At 34.0% G+C, this 22887-nt stretch overlaps 2 protein-coding genes across 2 annotated transcripts; both read right to left on the bottom strand.

Moving 5' to 3' along the window:
* Positions 1–1474: 1474 nt before the first annotated feature.
* Positions 1475–14149, bottom strand: beag (IC cytokine homolog beag). The gene is made up of 11 exons (XM_089708735.1): positions 13763–14149; positions 13198–13395; positions 11087–11150; positions 7654–7728; positions 7101–7205; positions 6673–6737; positions 4966–5209; positions 4422–4569; positions 2942–3145; positions 2342–2508; positions 1475–1992 (listed from the first exon to the last, which is right to left on the bottom strand). The coding sequence occupies exons 1-11, from the start codon at positions 13906–13908 to the stop codon at positions 1915–1917; spliced, it is 1494 nt and encodes a 497-aa protein (XP_089564861.1). The 5' UTR covers positions 13909–14149; the 3' UTR covers positions 1475–1914.
* A 5144-nt stretch (positions 14150–19293) lies between these two features.
* LOC149478928 (macrophage migration inhibitory factor-like) lies at positions 19294–22067 on the bottom strand. The gene is made up of 4 exons (XM_089708610.1): positions 21948–22067; positions 21113–21273; positions 20246–20418; positions 19294–19551 (listed from the first exon to the last, which is right to left on the bottom strand). The coding sequence occupies exons 2-4, from the start codon at positions 21218–21220 to the stop codon at positions 19473–19475; spliced, it is 360 nt and encodes a 119-aa protein (XP_089564736.1). The 5' UTR covers positions 21221–21273; positions 21948–22067; the 3' UTR covers positions 19294–19472.
* Positions 22068–22887: the final 820 nt, after the last annotated feature.

Below are 22887 nucleotides of genomic sequence, written 5' to 3'. Positions count from 1 at the left end.
GGGGCGGAGGCTCTACCTGCGCTTACGCACCTGTGAAGACGCGCCGCGGAGGGACGGCTAGGTACTGGGCAGACGGGTAGTGCCGATGAACCGGCATTGTGTCAAATGAATCGTCGCGAATTCGGCCGCATTTCTCTCGAGCGCCGCGTCATCGGGCGACGTGAAGGAATGCTCATGTGTTGCAGTGAAATCTGAAGGTCGGTAGATGGGAGATAATAAGTTTCAGTCTGATATTGCATTTAAATGAGCTCCGGTGGAGATGCCGTTTTCCCTATCGAAATCGATCATGTTTCATTGATCTTTCGCGTGACTTACGTTGTAAACAATAACACACACATTAAATGCTAAGTACAGAGATCTCGTTGGCGATTTATAATTCATTCTTGCTTATAATTATTCCGTCACCCGTGATACGTAACATTGCTTTCAATTTTTATTAATGTAGGTAAATGCACTACTTATGAATAGGTATATAAGTTTTTTTTTATTTTATTATTATGCATGCGTCCTTTATAAAATAGGTCATGTGCACTGTAGGAAAATAAACACTACGATGAAATATTCTTTCTTTTACATAATTAAATATTTCCTAACCAGCCGTTGTTGCCAAAAAATCTACAACTGCAATATTTATAAGTAGTAAAGAATAATATTCTTCGACATTGCAAAATAAAATCACGGCAAATAAATTAGAAATATTAATATAAAAAATTAAAAAGCAATTTAAGGAAAGCACTTTATTAAAACCCATATTTACAGTCTATTACTAAGGGATTTTACATATTACATAAAATAATACTATAGGAATGATAGATACTGCTTTCCGAATCGGTGGTAAATATTAAAAATATGTTATGACCACTTATTTTAAATTCTTCCAGAGGAAGTCTAATTGAATAAATAAAAGTTTGAGTTTGAGTGAAGAGAACTTATCAATTTCGAAAAAAAGATTTCACGCACAAAAAGGATTTCTTATTCCTTATTATTTTATCAATTAGATTCCCACGTTATTAAATCCTGACAGTAGTTACTAATAAAATTATTCTTTCGAATATGTTTCGAATACATTTAATTTTAAATGCAATAAGGATTAAATTCAGAAAAAAAATTGAATGTTTACGTAATTATAAGCCACTGTAAATGTCGGTTTTATATTCAAATGTTTGATAAGCACTCAATCACACAAAAATGCTGAACCTATTTTGAAGCGATTTGTTCCATGGATAGCTTTTACATGTTTTTTATTTCATTTACCGCTTGCTAATAATATGATAGCCTATGCAGGGCACTAGTACTGGTGACGTCTAACGTTTATTATCAAACTAGCTGACCACCCGCCTAAAAAAACTAAATAAACATATTAATTATATACTAAAACCTTCCTCTTGCATCACTCTATCTATTAAAAAAACCGCATCAAAATCCGTTTCGTAGTTATACAAAGGGACGGACAGAGAAAGCGACGTTGTTTTAAATACTACCTATGTAGTGATGTGCTATAACATTTTTTTACACCAATTTTTTTTTGGTGTAAATTATTTGTTAGAAGTAAAAACAACTTCAATTCTCATCATCGTGTCTACAAAATTCTGACTGTCTCCACGACGCTTGAATGTATCCACATTTAGCATCGTGGCCATAATGTTTCCATTGCAATTAATTTCTTATTGACCATAATAAAAGAAAAACAACATTTGTCACCTTATATTATATTTATAGAATACAGTTTTTCGTTCTGTGTTATAATAATGAGTTCATCCTTATTATATTTACACAGTTAAACACAATAGAAATCTTAAATTAATTATTTAAGTCTGTTACAACTCGATGTAAAATGTAAGCATATAATATTATGCTCAAAACACTTCAAATACACAAATGTTAAAAATATTACAGCTTCTTTGTAAACCTTATTTAATATCTCGGGGTTTTGAATCCAGGTTCTTCTGATGTGTATTTTGGCGCCTTACGTTTTTGAATTATATTTTGAATCTGTAAAAAAGACATATATTTTAGATACCAAAGAAAAAATACGAATTCAATCATAAAATAATAGTGGATATCGAACAAAAAACATTTTTTTTAACTTCAGGCATTTTTTAAGCTATTGCATAGCTTCTATCACGGGCCTTGAGCGCGGGGACCGAATCCAGAAATTCCGTAACGAAAAAACCTCACGCTCCCCACTCCGCGGGCACGGAAGTGTGGCTTGAAGACACGCTATGCAATAGCTTTACCGCGGCAGTCCTCGAGTACCACACTTCTTGTTTTTTCTTTCTTTCAAAGCGCGCGCAAAATCTTGTACATCCATAAACAACAGATTAACACAGACTATACTCACTTGCTGCCACTCCCTATCCAATTCTGCTTTTTCGCTCTTATCTTTAGTTTTTCTAGTTTTTCTACCATCTTGAGTTTTAACTCCATATTGAAAAGCGGCTTTCGGTAGAGCCTCCTTGCTGCTCATGTACGCCGAGTACTCCTCTTGTGTGTCGAAATCCCAACGACCTTTGAATTAATGAATAACATTTAATTAATGGAAAATAAATAGATTAAAAAATTTATTTTGATAAATATTTGCAGATAAGAAACCGAATACTTAACAGAATTTGATATATAGATTTTTATAATAGAAACAGCATACACAAAATATGATTTAGTGGCTGTAATAGCGATTTCTGTCTGCCTCGAAAATAATATGTTACGGACCTTAGATAAATCATAAGACAAATTCAAAACATACATAAAATTCAAAAACATTAATATGTTACAAATTTACATGTAAGAACTATATCATTTTCATAAATGTTAGTCATAAATATAACATTAAAACGCTATAGCTATAGCTTTTGTGTTTCTCTTTTTCGTTTCATCGACTTTCAGATCAACTATGCCAAAAAAAATCACTTTAAAAGTTTCAGTCATTTCAACCAGTACTCACCAATAGGCCCCTTCTTATTCCCAGCGTCCATCTTGGAGTAATCGACCTCATCATCCGAGTCATCAATCGCGTCGTCCATCTCCCGGAGCCCCGGGTAGCACTCCGCGTAGCCCTCGGGCTCCGCCGCGAGCCGCGACAGCAGCGCCGCGGACCGCTTGTCGCGCTCCTCCACTGTACCCGGCCTTCGCCCCACCGGACCTGGCCCTGGGAACAAGTTATATTTGTGTAATGAAATAAAATTTCATCAATATTCAAATTTGCCGCGCTTCGCGCGTTCATGTTATCTGTGGCACGGATTGACGTAGCGGTAAGAAAAAATGGCGAGATACGATTAAAGTATTGTGTGCTGGTGTGCAACGCACTTTATAATAAAACTTAAAGATAGAAGGGATATAATTGGGGATTTATTAAATGTGGACTTTAAATATTGTTTCTTTGAATTTACAGGTGAGATTACATATTTTAAGTTGTTGTAGTAACAAACTTGTATGTTAACTATTGTGAAAACTTTTTAAAATAAAAACTTTGAATTTACAGAGAAACAAATTGGTTTTCTTGAAAATCCTCTCCTATCCCTCCTATATTTGTATTGTTATAGAAGAAAGATTTACACATTTCATTGACGAGACAGCGTGACAAAAAAAAATAGACAACCTAGAGAAAAAAGCTAAGAAGCTTTGAAGAACCAACATGTTACATTTGTATTGTTACATTTTACTTTGTATTTATATATATTGGTATTGTTACATACTGTTTTAACATTTATTCGCCAAGACAGTGTGACACAAAATAAGGAGACAACCTAGAAAAAGAAATAAACGCTATCTAAGCAAGAACACGGCTTATTAAATTGAAAGGAATTGAAAATAATTGTTACAACCAATCTTAATATATATAAATCTCGTGTCACAATGTTTGTCCTCAATGGACTCCTAAACCACTTAACCGATTATAATAAAATTCGCACACCATGTGCAGTTCGATCCAACTTGAGAGATAGGATAGTTTAAAGTTAAAACATGTAGGTACTAGGTACCACGGGCGAAGCCGGGGCGGACCGCTAGTATTATTATAAGTAGGTACATAAATAGTTGTAGATAGGTAACCAAAACAACAATCGATCTTCAAAAACGGCACACTAACGGACTCACGATTAGACCTATCTACTATTTGAATTTACAAAATACAGAATGAATTTACCACCGTTTCGAACAGCAGCTTTCACTGCAAACTTTTTAAGAGAAATAAATATATTTAAAAAAGTTGTTTTTCTGTAAAGTCGATTTACTGACGATAGTTGAACGTGACAACGTCCGATTGTGCTTCTTTGTCGCTCGTTCCGCGCTCTCGCTTGCACTTCAAGCCTTACACGGAACGCCTCAGAGCGAGGTAACGCCGCATGAGTCATGTTTTTTCGTGCGTGCAGCCGGTTCTATCGAATTATAAGACGTTGTCACGTCAAAAATACATTATAACTTACCTTCTTCCTTCTCAGTCTCAACGGGTTTGTCGAAATAGCTAGATCTCGGTCTGTCTTCGCGACGGTCATTTCTCCTATCTCCGGCCACGTAATCACCGATGTCACCGTATATTGAATCATCGTTACGACCCTTTTCACCGCCCTTTTCCTATTTTGGATAAAAAAAATAACTTTATCGTTTCTTTTATTCAGTACTAGCGGTCCGCCCCGGCTTCGCCCGTGGTACATATTTACGTTTTCTCTACATAAGAATACCATCCTCGTACTTCAAAGAATATAATAAAAAAAGAATTATCGAAATCGGTTCAGCCGTTCTCGAGTTATGCGCCTACCAACACATTTTGCGATTCCTTTTTTTTATTATAGATATTAGTGCTAATCTATAAGAAAACTTGTCGCCAATACACTTTTAAAAGTGGAAAAATAAAACGAGCGACTATAAAACAACAGAGCGACTGATGATGATTGTTTTAATGTCTATGCCTGTCTATGTTTATGTTTTTGTCTATGTTTTTGTCTATGTCATTCTATAGCAAATACTCACTTTCATCTTCTTAAGCTTCCTATGCCTTCCGTGTCTCAAGTACGAGAATATCTGCGCCAATTTATCGACCACCACATCATTGGCTGCACTAGCAGAGCTCCGCTCGTCCATCTCTGGCACGTCAGCCTTGCTGCGCGTGAGCGTGGTCGGTATATCGCTATCTATAGCCCCCTCCTCGTCCAACTCGACCACGTACGCCATACGACCGGCCGCGAACAGCTCGTTCCTTGCCACCTTTTTGGACCTATTACATATTTACATTTAAATTACCACATGATTGTATATTTTTTTCCTGTGTGGCAAGCCGCAAGACATAAAAATAAATGTATTTTCTTTGTTTCTTATATACAGAGACAAAGCTGTAACATTTACCACGTGAGTATGTAAATAGTACAGAGACAAAGCTGTTACATTTACCACGTGAGTATATAAATAGTACAGAGACACGTGAGTGCATAAATAGTATCGAGACAAAGCTGTAACATTAACCACGTGAGTATGTAAATAGTACAGAGACAAAGCTGTAATATTAACCACGTGAGTATGTAAATAGTACAGAGACAAAGCTGTTACATTTACCACGTGAGTATCTAAATAGTACAGAGACACGTGAGTGCATAAATAGTATCGAGACAAAGCTGTAACATTAACCACGTGAGTATGTAAATAGTACAGAGACAAAGCTGTAATATTAACCACGTGAGTATGTAAATAGTACAGAGACAAAGCTGTAATATTAACCACGTGAGTATGTAAATAGTACAGAGATAAAGCTGTTACATTTACCACGTGAGTATATAAATAGTACAGAGACAAAGCTTTAACACTTATCACGTGAGTGCATAAATAGGACAGAGACAAAGCTTTAACATTTACTACGTGAGTACATAAATAGGACAGAGACAAAGCTTTAACATTTACCACGTGAGTACATAAATAGTACAGATACAAAGCTTTAACATTTACCACGTGAGTACGTAAATAGTACAGAGACAAAGCTTTAACATTTGCTATGTGAGTATATAAATCGTTCCAGTGATTTTGAAGGTCAGCGACAAACACAAGTACTGAGAAAAATAAATAGAAGATGAGTCATCAACTTCACTGGTCAATATGGTCTTAGATGAGGAAACTATAAGGAATATTGTATAGGTTATAAATGCTCATGTTATAGTTAGAGATTACTTAACACCCAAGAACAAAACTTTGCAGTCTTATTTCAAGGAAAAGAGTTTGCGTTACTACAATTCAATTATCGTGGTAGAATAAAATAGTATTCTGTAAAACATGCTAGAGATTGTCTAATCTAAAAATGAACGCCCCTCCACTGTGTTTACGCTCACATTCAAAGTACGTGTATAGACGCAATACACACAAATTGGTCTGCCTCATTGGTCGTTCAGTCCTCCAGTCCTGTCCATGCTCGAACGACAGGACCAGTTGGCCAACTAGTGCATAAATGACGCGATGCACGACAGAACGGACGTGTCATTCCGTACATAGCGCACTCTCCCCGCCATACAATGCTAGGCACCTGAACTGATCGCCCGATTAGTTGACAAATCAGTGCGCGAAAGTCAAAGTTTGCAGTAGAATCGCCGCGCGCACACATATAAAAGTGGTTCAATAATTATTTGTCCTCACACATTGAAACAATTAAGTTTAGTGGAAGGGCGTTCATTTTTAGATTAGACAATCTATACCTACTTCTGTTCCAAGATCATGTTGTAGATATTTTTAGCCATTGGTGTTTCAAATTGCATCTCTTCCTCCTGAAACCAAAAAATATTTCAAATATTTTATCCTCCGCTAAATATTTTCGTATAAACACACATAATATCTTTGACCTTGATTAACTGTCCAATGTCTAGTGAAAAATATATTTCAATTTTCCTTTTTGCATTTCAATAACTGTTTATTTTATTTTAAGAATGATAGCACAACAATAAAATTATAAAAAACAGAACGATGTAAACTTAAAAAATAATAATACAATCAAAAATTAATGTGTGGTTGCATGCGCCAAAATTAACTGACACTTAGATCTAATAATATGAAGAGCATTATTTCTTAAATTAGACTAATTGATTGTAGTCTTAGTGTAATCACATAAAACAGTATACAAAAATACATACAACAGGAACTTCCTTCTTCTCCTTGACTTCTTCAACAGGAGCGGTGACTAATCTCTCCATTTCCGCTTCCTGTTCTTGTTCTCTTGTTTGAATTTCTGAACGCACCTATTAAAGGAAGTGTTATATATTTTTTGTCACTTAAACACTTAAAAAACAACAACAAAATTTTCTGCCCGAACTATATTATATTGTTGAAAATTGGTTAGATCAAACACAGAATACAAGTTGTAAAAATAAACATCAAAATAGAACATTTGCGATTTGAATTATTGAAATTATCTTTAAAATGGACTCTTAATACTTAACGCTTGCAAAATAGCCAAAATACTGCAAATGTGACTAAATTTTTTTTAAAACTGTATCTTTTTAAAATAACAAAATCCTACTAATGGATATGGATACTCATTTTGTGTAATAGTTCAGATTTTTAAAGAAATAGACAATTAATCACTAGTTTAGTTATATTGAAGTTCCATCAAGAGGTAACCATACAAAGTATAGATTCTTTGTAAATTTTTACAGGTCAAATAAATGGTATTATAAAGAACCTTACCTTTTGCAACAGAGCATAATCGAGACCTTTCACCAAGTGAGTGTGCTCCATGTCACCACCAAGATATTTGGATTCCTGAAAGTTTATAAATATGTATGCTTGTTTATCATGTTTTTCAAAATTATTATGCTCTGCTAGTCAAATTTATAAAATTATATTTATTGTAAACATTAACCATACTCTATGCATTTACTATTTCCTAATGTTTTTTTCTACCAAGTTGGAATGTACAAGAACTATATAGGAAAAAGTGTAAATTTTTTCATGGTGTACAACTTTTGTTCGAAATCTTTTTCTAAAACATTAATATTCAAACTCAAACTCAAACTCAAACATTCATTTATTCAATTAGACTACTATTTAGTAGCACTTTCGAATCGTCATTACATAGTATTTTAACATTTACCACCGATTCGGAAAGCAGTATCTATGGAGAAGAATCGGCAAGAAACTCCATAGTTGCTCTTTTAAATAATGTCAATAAATTTACATAATATGTAACTTATATCTACCTAACTACATAATATGCCAAAGAACTGTCCTGTGGTTTTTACGCGACAACCCTCCATGGGTCTTTATCGTCCATATATTCCTGAATACTGTAGTACGCTCTCTGAACTAGTACATTTTTTATGTAAGTTTTAAATTTAGTACTACTAAACTCTTTAATATTATGAGGAATTCTATTGTATAAGCGTATACCTTGACCCATAAATGAATTTTTAACTTTAGCTAATCGGAAAAATGGCATTTCAATTCTATTCTTGTTCCTTGTGCCATAATCGTGTCTATCTCCTACTCTTGTGTGTAAGTCAGAGCTTTTGTGTACATGCAAAATATTATTAAATATATACTGTGATGGTACAGTAAGGATACCAGTATTCTTAAAATGATCTCTTAGTGAGTCCCGAGCACGTAAATTATATATAGAGCGAATGGCTCTTTTCTGTAAGATAAATATAGTTTCTATATCTGCAGCCCTGCCCCACAGTAGAATTCCATAGGACATAATGCTATGAAAGTAGCTGAAATAAACCAATCTGGCCGTATCTTCATCGGTGAGATGCCTTATTTTTCGGACTGCATATGCAGCAGAACTGAGCTTACCTGCAGCGGTGTTGACATGGGCTCCCCACTGTAGTTTCTCGTCCAATGTTAACCCTAGAAATACAGTAGACTCAGTAGGATGCAATACCTCCCCGTTCAAGGTAATATCTCTGTTCAACTTTTTTACATTAGGAAGTAAAAATTCAACACAAGTGGTTTTTTTGGCATTTAATAATAAATTATTGGCAGTAAACCATTCAGATATGTGTAAAAGAGCACTGTTCACTTCGTCAACATTTGGGTCATGCCTATCCACATTAAAAATTAATGAGGTATCATCTGCAAACAGAACTATTTCACACCTATCCTGCAAATAATAGGGAAGATCATTGATATATACCAAGAACAAGAAGGGACCTAAAATTGACCCCTGTGGAACACCAATGTTAATTGCCGCACCGCTAGAACGTTCTCCATTAACAACTACAGTCTGTATCCTATCATGCAGGTATGACGCTATGAGGTTCTGGGCTTTTCCTTTAATTCCATAGTGATTAAGTTTACGTAACAAAGTACAATGTTCAACGCAGTCAAATGCCTTGGAGAGGTCACAAAATATCCCTAGAGCATTTTTTGAGTTTTCCCATGCCTTATATATATGTGTTAGAAGTGCAACTCCAGCATCTGTGGTTGAGCGCCCCTTTGTGAAACCAAACTGTTTGGTGTGCAGTAAATTATTATTTGCAAAATGACTACTCAATTGGTTTAATATTAACTTCTCGAATACCTTACTTAATGTTGGTAAAATAGAGATAGGTCTATAATTGTTACAGTCTTCTTGATCGCCCTTCTTAAATAAAGGTATAACTTTACTAAGCTTTAGTAAATTAGGAAATGTACCATAGTCACAACACTTATTAAATATGGAAGCTAAATTTTTCGCAATATTTTCTATTATATTATTAACTAAATTTACGGACATTCCCCAAAGATCACAAGTATTTTTAAGATTAAGCGTCTTAAAGGCAGTAACAATATCATTAGCAGTTACGTGTCGTAATTCAAATAATGTACTGCACTCCGCAACATAGTCCCTCAAAAAGGTCTCTGCAAGTGCTGAAGACGAATTTAAACTATTAGTAATAGTAGCAGGGACACTACTGAAGAATTCTTCAAAAGCAAGCGCAACATCAGCACTTTTGTCAATAACCCTGTCATTATTTACAAGTTTTATGGTATTACTTGATTTGCTTTTACCCATTTCACCATTAATAATTGACCAAACTGTTTTAACTTTATTATCAGAGTCGCGTATTTTTTCTTTGATATACAAACGCTTTGCAGTGAAACAAACTTTTTTAAAAATTTTTGAGTAATTTCTAACATAACTAAGAAAAGATGGGTCTTTATTATATTGCTTCATACCATATAATTCATAAAGAATGTTCCTGCACCTATGTATACTAGCTGTCGCCCATTTACTAAATGGTAAATCCTTGGTAATATTTAAAGATTTAACTTTAAATATTTTTTCAAATTCTTTATGTACTAAATTAAAAAGATTTTTAAACATTTCACAAGGACTATTAGGATAGGATTGATCATTTAGTACGGGCAGGTTTTTATTAATATTATTCCTAAATTTATTAATGCCTTTTTTAGTTATAGGCCTAACATTAATCCTTTTAAATGTAGGTATGCAATCCCATTCAAAAACTACTTTCTGGCCACAGTGATCCGAAGTCAATGTATTGAGAATATTTTTCTCTAAACAGATGCAGTCACAGTATATATTATCAATACAAGTTGCAGAAGTAGGTGTTATTCGTGTGGGTTCGTTAAAAAGTTTATATAGATTAAATGACTGAAACAAATTAACAATTCGTGTAGCCGTTTGTGTTTGTAAAAGTACATCAATATTAAAATCACCACATACTATAACTTTTTTTTTACTCCTGCTTAGACGCTTTAATATTTCTTCCATGACTGTCTCAAACATATTATAGTCACTGGAAGGGGGTCTATAAACGCAAACAATAATATAACGCTCCAGCTCCACACAGGACAGTTCAATGGTCCGTTCTACAGAAAGACTAACAATGTCAGTTCGTTCTTTACATTTTACACTATCATGTACAAAAATAACAGAACCTCCGTGAATAGCCTGTGTCCTAAAGTATATACTTTTTAATTTGTAATTTTCAATATTTTATTTTTATTGTAATAAACTATTTATTTAAAATATTTATTTATTAATTGTAATAAACGCATACAATTTGCAGGTATTTAGAATATGATGTTCTTCATCATCCATCTTTTGTGTGCCAAATTCATATTAAATAAGTATGGGCTAAATCGAATAGTACCCTTTTTATAATGACTATACCTGGATCATTTGTCTTCTCCTTTCTTTTGCATCCATTCCAGATTTCGCATCTGGTGCAACAGCTCTGGAAAATTAATTGTAGTGTTTTTAGTACAATAACTAAATGTCGCATCAAAAGTGGTATTTATTGAGAGCTTAGCCTTGCTGTATAGCAAACCAATATTAGAAGCAATCATATACAGTGGTGGACGTTTAATTAGAAACATGTAACTCGATGAAGTAGTCATCAAATTAATTTAACATTTATGAATTAACGTATTAGAGATTAAGTATTATTTCATATGTAATAAAACACCCGTTTATCTAGTTTTATGAGAAATTGCTTAATTTTAATCAAACGTTAGCTTAAATTAATAAAATTAAAAAACTTTAAGTGAAGTCTGATTTTCGAGTATTTTCAGTCTGGACAACAAATTAGAAACGGCATGGTTCGAGTGTTCCAAAGTCAAAACCTATTGAAATGCCGCCAATATTTTTTTCTTCTACAAATATTTGCACCATTTTTTAAACATTCCATCTAAAAGTTTCTGAAAATTAATTTGCTTTGCAGTATAAATGGGTAAAAGTAAGATTTGTTACCCATCAACAAGAAAAATAATTTTAAGTTTACATTTTGACAAAAACTGGAGTTACAGGAAAATTGCAAATCATTTAGAGTGTTCGATAAAAAGATAATCAATGCTACAGTTTATTTAAATGAGCATGGTACTTCTGATTAAGTGCCTAAAAAAGCTCGACCGTGGAAAAACCACTGCTCGCGAGCATAGGCAAATAATTCTTTTCGCAAAGATGGATCCATTTAAAGGTTCCAATTCTATTAGGAAATTTTGAAAACATGTTAAAATCTCATACAATCTAAGCCACGACGTTGTAAAGCCGTTGTTGTCTATAAAGATTATAACAATCTAAAAACAACCCCATACGTGCCCATACTATAATGTTTCCTCCGCCATGCTGAACTGTTTATTTATTATCTAAGGCCTGGTTAAATGAACAACGCGCGTATCCTTTGCCATTAGAATTGATTAAATTAATTTTAGTTTCGTCCCAAAATAAAACTTTTTCACTGGCGGACTGTCCACGAGCAATATTTCTTAGTAAATGAAAATCGTTGTTGTCGCTGTACTACCTAGTAACAAGCTGTACTTTCCTGGCGTCTCTCCCAAAAAAATTTGCCTCGACTTACCGCCTGCGAACCAATTTCATCGACTCATTGCGAGGTTCATCTTCGGAAAAAACTAATTTTATATTATAGAATTTGAACTTTTAAATGGATCCATCTTTGCCAAAAGAATCATTTGCCTATCCTCGCGAGCAGTGGTTTTTCATGGTCGAGCTTTTCTAGGCACTTGATCGGAAGTACCATGCTCTTTTAAATAAACTATAGCATTGAATATATTTTTATCGAACACTAAATGATTTGCAATTTTCATGTAACTCCAGTTTTTGTCAAAATGTAAACTTAAAATTATTTTTCTTGTTGATGGGTAACAAATCTTACTTTTACCCATTTATACTGCAAAGCAAATTAATTTTCAGAAACTTTTAGATGGAATGTTTAAAAAATGGTGCAAATATTTGTAGAAGAAAAAAATATTGGCGGCATTTCAATAGGTTTTGACTTTGGAACACTCGAACCATGCCGTTTCTAATTTGTTGTCCAGACTGAAAATACTCGAAAATCAGACTTCACTTAAAGTTTTTTAATTTTATTAATTTAAGCTAACGTTTGATTAAAATGAAGCAATTTCTCATAAAACTAGATAAACGGGTGTTCTATTACATATGAAATAATGCTTAATCTCTAATACGTTAATACACAAATGTAAAAAATTTGTAGACTACTTCATCGTGTTACGTGTTTCTAATTAAACGTCCACCACTGTATATTTAGATTTAATTAATACTAGCTGCGCCCCGTGGTTTCACCCGTGTGGCTTCGCTTTTGTTGGTCTCAGCGTGATGATATATAGCCTATAGTCTTCCTCAATGAATGGACTATCTAACACCGTAAGAATTTTTCAATTCGACCCATAGTTCCTGAGATTAGCACGTTCAAACAAACAAACTCTTCAGCTTTATAATATTAGTATAGATTATTATTTATTCACCTGTAAGCACTACTGGTGTTACTTGTAGGGTCCAAGGGATTAACATCCTGCAAGCCATCCCTCCGCTCCCTAGCCCTGTCTCTGTACTTTTCTGCCAATTCTGCTAATTTAGTATCCTCTTGCTTCTTTAATGCTGCATAATAAGATTTTTTCTTTCTCCGCAACTCACTTTTATTCTCAGCTGGGGGTGGCATTGATCTGTTCAACAAAAATACTAAATTATTTAACAGTACATAGTAAAATTGCACTTTTGTTCAATATAAAATCATTTCTTTTGAAATATTTATCAATCAACATTTTTAGCTGCTAGTGTGTTTAAATAAAACTAAATATTATAGACTAGATAAACTAGATATTAGAGTAATTTGAATATTGTTTATAAGCTGACATTATTTTATAATGAAAGTGTAAAAATCCTTTCACGCTATAACCAATTCGGATGAGCTTGTATTTGGTCATAATATTTTGCATGATCCTGCACTCATTCAACTGTGGAGACTAATATTACATATAATGAAGTACAGTACTATCACACATAGATATAGTAAAATAAATACATTCTTACCCAGCATTTGCCATTGCTTCTCGTATCGAACCAGCTGGGTGAGCCCCAGATGGTGTCGACCTCGGCGTCATAAGCAGCTTCCTAAAGTCTTCATTGGTAAGCCTTTGAGACGCCGGGGTATCCTCCACACTTCTATGTTCATCCATCTTAGATGTTTGGGGCTATTTCGAATACTAACAAATGTGAGGAACTTAACCTTTGGGTATTTGAGAGTTTACAAGTAATGTTTTTTATTAGGAAAGAATGGACATATTAGTTTAAATCTATTAATTATACAAAAAGTATTATAATTTCAAACCAACTAGAGATATTTATCTCAAATCAAAGTTCAAACCCTACAAAATACAAAACATAGAAATTAGTTTTTTGACAATTGACATTATAATTTAATTGTTTATGTCATAACCATAAAGTCATAAACTATGAAACCACAGAACACAGATTTATATCTAGCGGTCCGCTCCGGCTTTGCCCGTGGTTGTACATGTTTAAACTATCTTAACTCTCAAGTTGGATCGAACTTCACATGGTGTGTGAATTTTATTATAATCGGTTAAGTGGTTTAGGAGTCCATTGAGGACAAACATTGTGACACGAGATTTATACAGGGTGTCCCAAAAAGTAGTGATGAACGGAAGCTGGGAGGTAGAGGTCCAAAAGGGCTATCCGAATCACCCCCATGTGTGTTATGCGAAATTTCGTATTTTCGGAGTTATGACGTTTTTTTCAATTTTTCATCTATCACCGAGTACGATGAGATTTTTATTTATGGTGACGTGAATTATTGCGCTAGATGCTTGATTTTTTTTTTGTGTGCTAAGCTGAAAGATAGGCCAATTCAGTATGGTAACATTTACTATCGTTAGATCTTCGAATGGAATAAAAAAAAGAATTAAATGCCAAGAAAGATAAAATTACCCAGTATGTTCATAACTTCAAGGGCCCATAAAAAATAAAATCACATAAAAAAGGTTTTCCGTTTTTCTTTTGAAAACTTGCTCTATCGATCAGGTAGCTACCCTAAAAATTTCATTTTATTATTCAGAAGGCTTCAATCGAAAAATTGAAATCTAAATGTGGTAAGTGCAAAATTTTTATTAACATGATGATCATTAAAACCAATAAATAGGTGTTTAATTACCAGAATTTTTTTTAAATAGCCCCGCTGTTGCTCAATGTAAGTGCGATATCACCGTAAAAAGTTGTCTTTTAAATGTCTGAATGCTCTTTTATCATTTTTAATGGTTTCTTCTGCTACTATGAATTTCCGGGTTATTTCGTCCAAATTGTGGCAGTCTCTCTTCTTTGTAGTATCCCCACGGAAAAAAATCAATAGGGTTTATGTCCGGAAATTAGCCTGGCCTCAACGCCAGGCTAAAGGGCAAAAATACCCTGAAAGATGGATTGGTCGTTGCAGCCTGCGCATGCGCCGGTGACGCCTGCTTTAAAGCCTGGCCTCCACGGTCCCTCGACCTATACCCCATTGATTTGTTTCAATGGGGATACTAAAAAGACCTCGGCTACTTGAGAGAATGCCACAATTTGGACGAAATAACCCGGAAATTCATAGTAGCAGAAGAAACCATAAAAAATGATAAAAGAGCATTCAGACATTTAAAAGACAACTTTTTACGGTGATGTCGCACTTGCATTGAGCAACAGCGGGGCTATTTTAAAAAAATTCTGGTAATTAAACACCTATTTATTGGTTTTAATGAACATCATGTTAATAAAAATTTTGCACTTACCACATTTAGATTTCAATTTTTCGATTGAAGCCTTCTGAATAATAAAATGAAATTTTTAGGGTAGCTACCTGATCGATAGAGCAAGTTTTTAAAAGCCAAATGGAAAACCTTTTTTATGTGATTTTATTTTTTTATGGGCCCTTGAAGTTATGAACATACTGGGTAATTTTATCTTTCTTGGCATTTAATTCTTTTTTTTATTCCATTCGAAGATCTAACGTAGGTAAATGTTACCGTACTGAATTGGCCTATCTTTCAGCTTTGCACACAAAAAAAAATCAAGCATCTAGCGCAATAATTCACGTCACCATAAATAAAAATCTCATCGTACTCGGCGATAGATGAAAAATTGAAAAAAAAACGTCATAACTCCGAAAATACGAAAAATCGCATAACATACATGGGGGTGATTCGGATAGCCCTCTAAGTCCTCTACCTCCCAGCTTCAGTATATCACTACTTTTTGGGACACCCTGTATATATTAGAAGATAAGATTTCAAACCTTCAAACCACCTTCAAACAGTTCAAACTGGCGCAAAAAACCGGTCTGAGTGAGAGCGATCTAGTCCCCAACTTGTCTCTTTCTAACTAAATGACCATGGCCAAACAAAATAAGGGACAAATTGCTTGAAAAGCGAGCGTGTTAATGTCCTTGATGATACAATACCTCATTTAATGTATTCAAAAATAAACTAAAATATAGTGTACACGTATATATGACCGTCCATGACCGTAAAAGTGTAAACACGGTGTTTAAGTTATAATTTTCATACATAATTATATAGGTAGCTGAATATTAGTTTTTATCGTAATGTAGCCTTATCTCTTACGTGATTGATGGTTTCGCTTTTAAGTTTTAAATTTAAATATTTCTATAACGGAAGCATAATTCGTGAGATGGTGCAAAGTAAAACAAAATTCTTGGTCTCCCTAGCTACCATTTCTATAATGATTGATCATGCAATCAAAAGTTTTTTTTTTAAGAGTCCACCCTCACTGGGATTGGGAATTGCCATAATTGAAAGAGAGAAGAGTTTTCAAAACAATAAACAACTCATAAACAAGGACCATTTCCTTTTGGGAGACCAGCTATACATTATTCCTCTATGGGGAGACCTCTCGCTCGGAACGTTTTTGGTTAGCTTCCACTTATATGGAAAAAGCAACCTTAATTATATAGCAATAGATCATATTTTATCAAAACAAATTTTTTCGGTGCACAATCTAGCTAATAGTTAAACGCCTTTTATGGGACAGACTAATAAAATAGATAAATTGTAACCTTCTCTAGAGACTATTGATTTTATAGCTCATTTATTAAAAAATGAATCGAAATAACATAACATTTTGAAATATGTATTAGACTACAAGCCCGCATAGGACAAAAATATGGGTCAAATGAACCACCATGGGACATATCTAGAACGATAGCAGAGCAAAAAATAATAAGATTCATCACTATGCCGTCACTTGTAAGCTGTCCAACTGAGTGCAGATGAGAATTGAAAAGTACAGGTAGACTCGGTAAATTTTGGTCATATATTTTTGTACGGCATTCTTAACCATCGATAGATCCATTAAAAATAATAAGAAACCGCTCAGTGCCGTACAAAAATGGTGGTCCACCAAGTCGGAATTTTTATTTAATTTCCGAGAGTTACCGGGGGTAAATTTGGTCATTTGACCATGTACGGCATCTGTGTCATACTATTGCTATACTGCTCTTAATCCATTATTCCGCAACGCCGTACAAAAATCATGGGGACAAGGGGAAAAAATCGAGAGTTGCAATCCCCTCTCTTTCCCCACTCCAGGGGGTCATTTGACTAAGTACGGCTTCGGTTCCAAAACATTATCTAGCACTCAAAAGTACTATTAAAAGCAATGCCGTCAAAAAATAATTGTTCTTTTAAATGTATACCAATAATCATCTTAATTTCATCGAATTCTTGATATAAAGAGCTGTAAGGTCATTTGACCCTGTACGGGAACTTTTTTTTAACATGATATTGTAAAATTCAATTGTTGTATAGTATTGCCGTTCAAAAGAAACCGTTCTAAAAAAAGTTATAGAGAAATGCAAAACCAGAAATTTTGTTAAAGTTTAAACATCGTAGATTAATGAAATATAATAGTTTTCTACACTTTATCCGTTGTTTTAAATAGTATTAACATAGATAAATTAGGAAAAAACGATGCCGTACATTTTTGTGCAGACCACATCTTTTAGGCTGAAAGCGACGAAAGCTACAATTTTAAGGGTGCTTTATGGCCATTTGATAGAGTACGGCATTAACATATTCTTACCCAACTACGGCAAAGCAAAAGGAGGGTTATGGTTGTTTACAGGTCATGTATGTATGTTCATCTATTCCCTCGTAACTTCTAAACTACTTATCAGAATTCGACAAATGACATATCATTAGAAGCGTCTGAATTGTTCACTGGATAACCAGCGACCAGCTAGCTAAAGGCTATATGGGGTTTCACAAAATCTAATGTGGCGCCCTCTAGCGGACAAAACATACAGAGTAAAAAAATAAAGTTAAGATAAATATGCAGTGTTTGGTATCATTTGAAAGCGCTTTACTTGTACATTTTGAATATGTATATATTACTAGCATTTGCTTGTGACTTTACCTGTATTCATGGACTGATTGCATATAATTCACATCTTTTCGTTCATAGCTTTTTTATTAGTTCATCAATTTAACGGAGTCCATTCCACCTGACTCCGACTTTCCAAGGTCATAATTAACCACCTCGAGCTTCTTAATATTAATGTATATTTATATTTTATTATAAAAATATAAAGCAAACATTTCGTTATATGGATTTTTTTCTTTTTCAGATTTTTCCCCTTTGAACCAACGAAAATGTACGGCACATGAAAAAATATTATCTATGCATAAAATACTTTAAAAATAAATTTATTTCGTGTTGTGTCAAATGACCCCCTGGAGTGGGGAAAGAGAGGGGATTACAACTCTCGATTTTTTCCCCTTGTCCCCATGATTTTTGTACGGCGTTGCGGAATAATGGATTAAAAGCAGTATAGCAATAGTATGACACAGATGCCGTGCATGGTCAAATGACCAAATTTACCCCCGGTAACTCTCGGAAATTAAATAAAAATTCCGACTTGGTGGACCACCATTTTTGTACGGCACTGAGCGGTTTCTTATTATTTTTAATGGATCTATCGATGGTTAAGAATGCCGTACAAAAATATATGACCAAAATTTACCGAGTCTACCTGTACTTTTCAATTCTCATCTGCACTCAGTTGGACAGCTTACAAGTGACGGCATAGTGATGAATCTTATTATTTTTTGCTCTGCTATCGTTCTAGATATGTCCCCTGGTGGTTCATTTGACCCATATTTTTGTCCTATGCGGGCTTGTAGTCTATATATACTAGAGGTCCGCCCCGGCTTCGCCTGTGGTACATATTTCGCAATAAAAGGTAGCCTATGTCCTTTCTCGGGTATCAAAATATCTCCATACCAAATTTCATGCAAATTGGTTCAGTAGTTTATGCGTGATTGAATAACAGACAGACAGAGAGTTACTTTCGCATTTATAATATTAGTATGGATGTATTATGATTGAAATACATAGTTGTTTTATACATTTTGAAAGACTTAGTAGATAGTAACTCAATGTGAAAATGCAGAAATACTGATAGACAGACAAACAGACAGCAAAGTTTGAGATTTAAATAGGTAGGGCCAGTTTTATCCTTTGGGTAAATCCTAAAATTAATAAGAAAAAAATCACCATACTATAACGAATATTTTATTTACAACAATAATAAGACATTTTATACATAAAAAACAATGGGAACATTTATTCTTAATTTCCAATTAAAAAAAGCCTCTATAATTTTCTAGGAATATACAAGGAGGGGACTGGGGATATAAAGAGAAGGTAACTGTATACAAAAAAACAATGATTTTGTTTATCCAAAAATAGAATGAAATGTAGTGCCCTTGAATCCAACATTTCCAGTAGGCTCATCTTGGAAGGTTATATACATTCTGTAAAAAGATAATATCATTAATATCTGCATGATATTTCACAAAACCATTGGCATAAATATGGGCTCTCATTTATCTCGATTTTCTAATTATACAGTATAAAAATATTTTATTACTACCACAGACGAATAACCAATATTGTTAGTAAATTATTGTAAATTGAGACCGCAATGATTATTGATAATTAGATTTAAAAAAATGGCTATTTCAGTCAACATGAATATCCTTATCATCTAAGTTTCCACCTTAGACAGACAATTTTATATTTTTATTCAAACTCACAACATTCTATTGTATCCTTCTTATAACATGTTAGGGTATCAGTACTCTTGGGCCTTATTCCACTCTTATACTCTTAAGTCTTATGGTCAGATATATCTGAACTAATCCGATTTTTTTTATTTTATATAATATTAGAGTGGGCAAACGGGCTTGTGGAGATCCTGATCGTAAGCGAGTCCACCGCCCATATTCTGTATTTCCGTTATTTGTCTATTCATTTTTCAATAGTCAAATAAAAAAAATGTTATTATAAATCACCCATCATAAAAAATATCCATGCATTGAAAAGACATTTTATCGTGTAAACTGGCTCAATATTTCATTTATTGGAATCAAAAGTAGGTAGTGATTTTGTATTAAGGTTTAAATGAATATTTCTTATTACATATAATATTTTTAAGGATATATTTACCTGTCTGGAGACACACCCAATTCTTTTTCAACCAGGTCAAACAAAACCTTTGCATGTTTTTTATTTTGTTCTACACCAAGAGATCCAATAGACATAAGGTTTGCAATTGCACAGGGTTCCGTGGTGCCACCAAAACTCATGGGAATGTCAGGAATAACTGACACAACACAATACTGAAATATTTAATAACCATATAATTATATATTATTTATTTATTTATGCACTTTATTGTGCTGCCAATAAAAACACAATACAAATAAAACTAATTCTAAAGAAAAAACAGCACAGAAGGCGGCCTTATTACTTGAGTGATCTCTTACAGGCAACCAACTGAAAGAAATATCTAGAAGAAGGAGGTAGGTAAAAAGTACATATGTATATGCAAACATAAATAATATTGATAAATTATAATAAAAACAAAAATATTAATAAATAATGATTATAAATAAACTTAATACTATAAAATAAAAACATACATAAAAAATATAGTTACATTATATCATAAGTAAAATATATGCACATTTATTTAATGTTTTATAGGTGGTAAATGTTAAAAATAATATGAAAATTCAAAAGTGCTTTTATAACAAGTCTAATTGAATAAATAAATGTGATGGAGATAGCTGGTAACAAATACACAGGGAAAAAAATGATCTTAGATAAATGAAATTTCCATTGAATTGAATGAAAAAATATATTTCTTTCTATATCATACACCACAAGTGATGACCCTAATAATTATACCTCACATAGGAATGTTTATTACACACTTATCTTTAATTACAAGGTGTAAAATTTTATTAATAGGCAATTATATCTAGTAGGTATCTAGATAAAAATAAAAAGCTTCATAAAAAACGAAATTACCGATTCTGGTTTCCCAAGAGCTTTAGCCAAAACTGGAACTGCTTTTACAACAAAATCTGATGGTATTTTGGATTTTGGAACATTTGTTTCGATGCGAAAGTGCGGCATTTTTAGTATGGAGGTTTATTATGAAATGAAGCAATACACGTTGAAAACTTTATCCACTCAAGTGCGGGAGCCATTTTGCAAAAATCGGGTCTTGTGCGAAACCGGCTCCCGGTGCCGCCGCAGTTGGGGTTTTTGGCGGTCCAATATTTTTTTAAAGTCGATTATCTCAGATTCCTTTATCAAAAGCACATTTGCAAGTATGTATGTATATTCATAGATAATAAAATAGTCTATGCCTTGTCAAAACATGGTAACATTTAAATAAATAAAAACAACTTGAGTCAAAGCCAGTCAAAGCAAATGTACCCTTGTAATTTTTGTTACATTTTGTCTAGTGCTAATAAAAAATTAAAACAGCTGTTCAGTGAGATTTTAATATTTATTGATCCTTTGTTACACTCTTCTTACGAGAAAATAAAAACATCATACCCTCCCATACATTTTTTTTACACATTCCTTGTTTATTTTTTTGTACAAAAAACTACCTACTCAATGTGTCATGAAAAGTGGGTCACTTAAATCATGTGGTTATGTTGTTATCTTGATTTATAGCTAGCCTGTTCTTTCCTTAACATGTCATATAAGTTAGAAAGAGGAAGGTTATTAGACCGTTTTATAAAGCGAACGCAAAACCCACGACTGTTGATCGACCGGGAGCCGGTCGCAACGCACAAGCCCCTGAATGTGGATCGACCGGCTCCCGGTCGTTCAGCACTTGAGTGGTTATGTAGGTAATTAATTTGATATGAAAAGAAGTGTGGCTCTTTGGTGATATGACTTCTTCTTCAGAATTCACATTTCACAACACTTATGACCTTTTTACTCGTCTGTCGTCGAGTCTGTCGTCAACACAGATTAAGTATTAGTTACTACGTAAGTCGTCAAAACTCAAATGTCAAAATCTCAGATAATGTAATATCCACAGGGTAGCTTCAATATAATATTATTAATTATTATGATCATTTACCAAGGACACAGAATAAGGATCATATTTAACTGTGATTTCATTTTAAAGTTTTATACAATAGAATAAAACAATTGCTCTGCTCATCATTTACGGAAGTTCCGATGTCCGATAAAATCATGTTTGATTCATTACGATAGGCGATAGCCCGACAAGTGTCCAACGTGACACCGGCTGGTTCTGCTATTAGTGTACAATCTGTGCTGACTGCGTGAAAGCCACAAGCGATAGCACAAGGACTCCTCAGTCCTCACGGCCGTGATATGACACCCTTGTCAGGTGTCAATAGACATCCGATGAGAAGTATTTTACAACGGTAGAGAAAAAGAAGAAGTCAAGATGCCTGCATGAAGTCCTGCATTACTCCATTCATCCTTCTGATGTAGTGGAGTATATGCGGGTCTATGCGGGTGAAGTACGAGTCTCTTACGGTTAAGTCTACTCTTAGGCCGTATTCAGAAAGAAAGCTGGAAACTTATAAGCGCTTACCGGCGCTTGTCAGCGCTGGTTCGTTCTACACAAAGGAAGCAGGTTGAAGTAGACCAATACAAATTTTATATGGCAGCGCCCAGCGCTGACAAGCGCCGGTAAGCGCTTATAAGTTTCCAGCTTTCTTTCTGAATACGGCCTAAGAGTAGACTTAACCGTAAGAGTCTCTTCTTCACCCACAGTTTCTTTCTTTCTGCATACGTCTCGGCATACG

Source organism: Colias philodice, chromosome 21 (genome assembly GCF_061535455.1).
Source record: "Colias philodice isolate Cphi_HAF_F1 chromosome 21, ilColPhil1 Martin Lab GWU primary, whole genome shotgun sequence".
NCBI classification, from domain to species: Eukaryota; Metazoa; Arthropoda; class Insecta; order Lepidoptera; family Pieridae; genus Colias; species Colias philodice.
This window is presented reverse-complemented; position numbering and strand designations above follow the sequence as displayed.

Excerpts from the sequence above, each read along its gene's own strand:
- LOC149478928 (XM_089708610.1), bottom strand. The coding sequence starts at position 21,220 with ATGCCGCACTTTCGCATCGAAACAAATGTTCCAAAATCCAAAATACCA. Across the intron at positions 20,419-21,112 it reads CTCTTGGGAAACCAGAATCG|TATTGTGTTGTGTCAGTTAT; the intron begins GTAATTTCGTTT and ends TAAATATTTCAG. Across the intron at positions 19,552-20,245 it reads TTGGGTGTGTCTCCAGACAG|AATGTATATAACCTTCCAAG; the intron begins GTAAATATATCC and ends ATCTTTTTACAG.
- beag (XM_089708735.1), bottom strand. The coding sequence starts at position 13,908 with ATGGATGAACATAGAAGTGTGGAGGATACCCCGGCGTCTCAAAGGCTT. Across the intron at positions 6,738-7,100 it reads AGAAGAAGGAAGTTCCTGTT|GAGGAAGAGATGCAATTTGA; the intron begins GTATGTATTTTT and ends TTTTGGTTTCAG. Across the intron at positions 2,509-2,941 it reads GAATAAGAAGGGGCCTATTG|GTCGTTGGGATTTCGACACA; the intron begins GTGAGTACTGGT and ends ATTAATTCAAAG.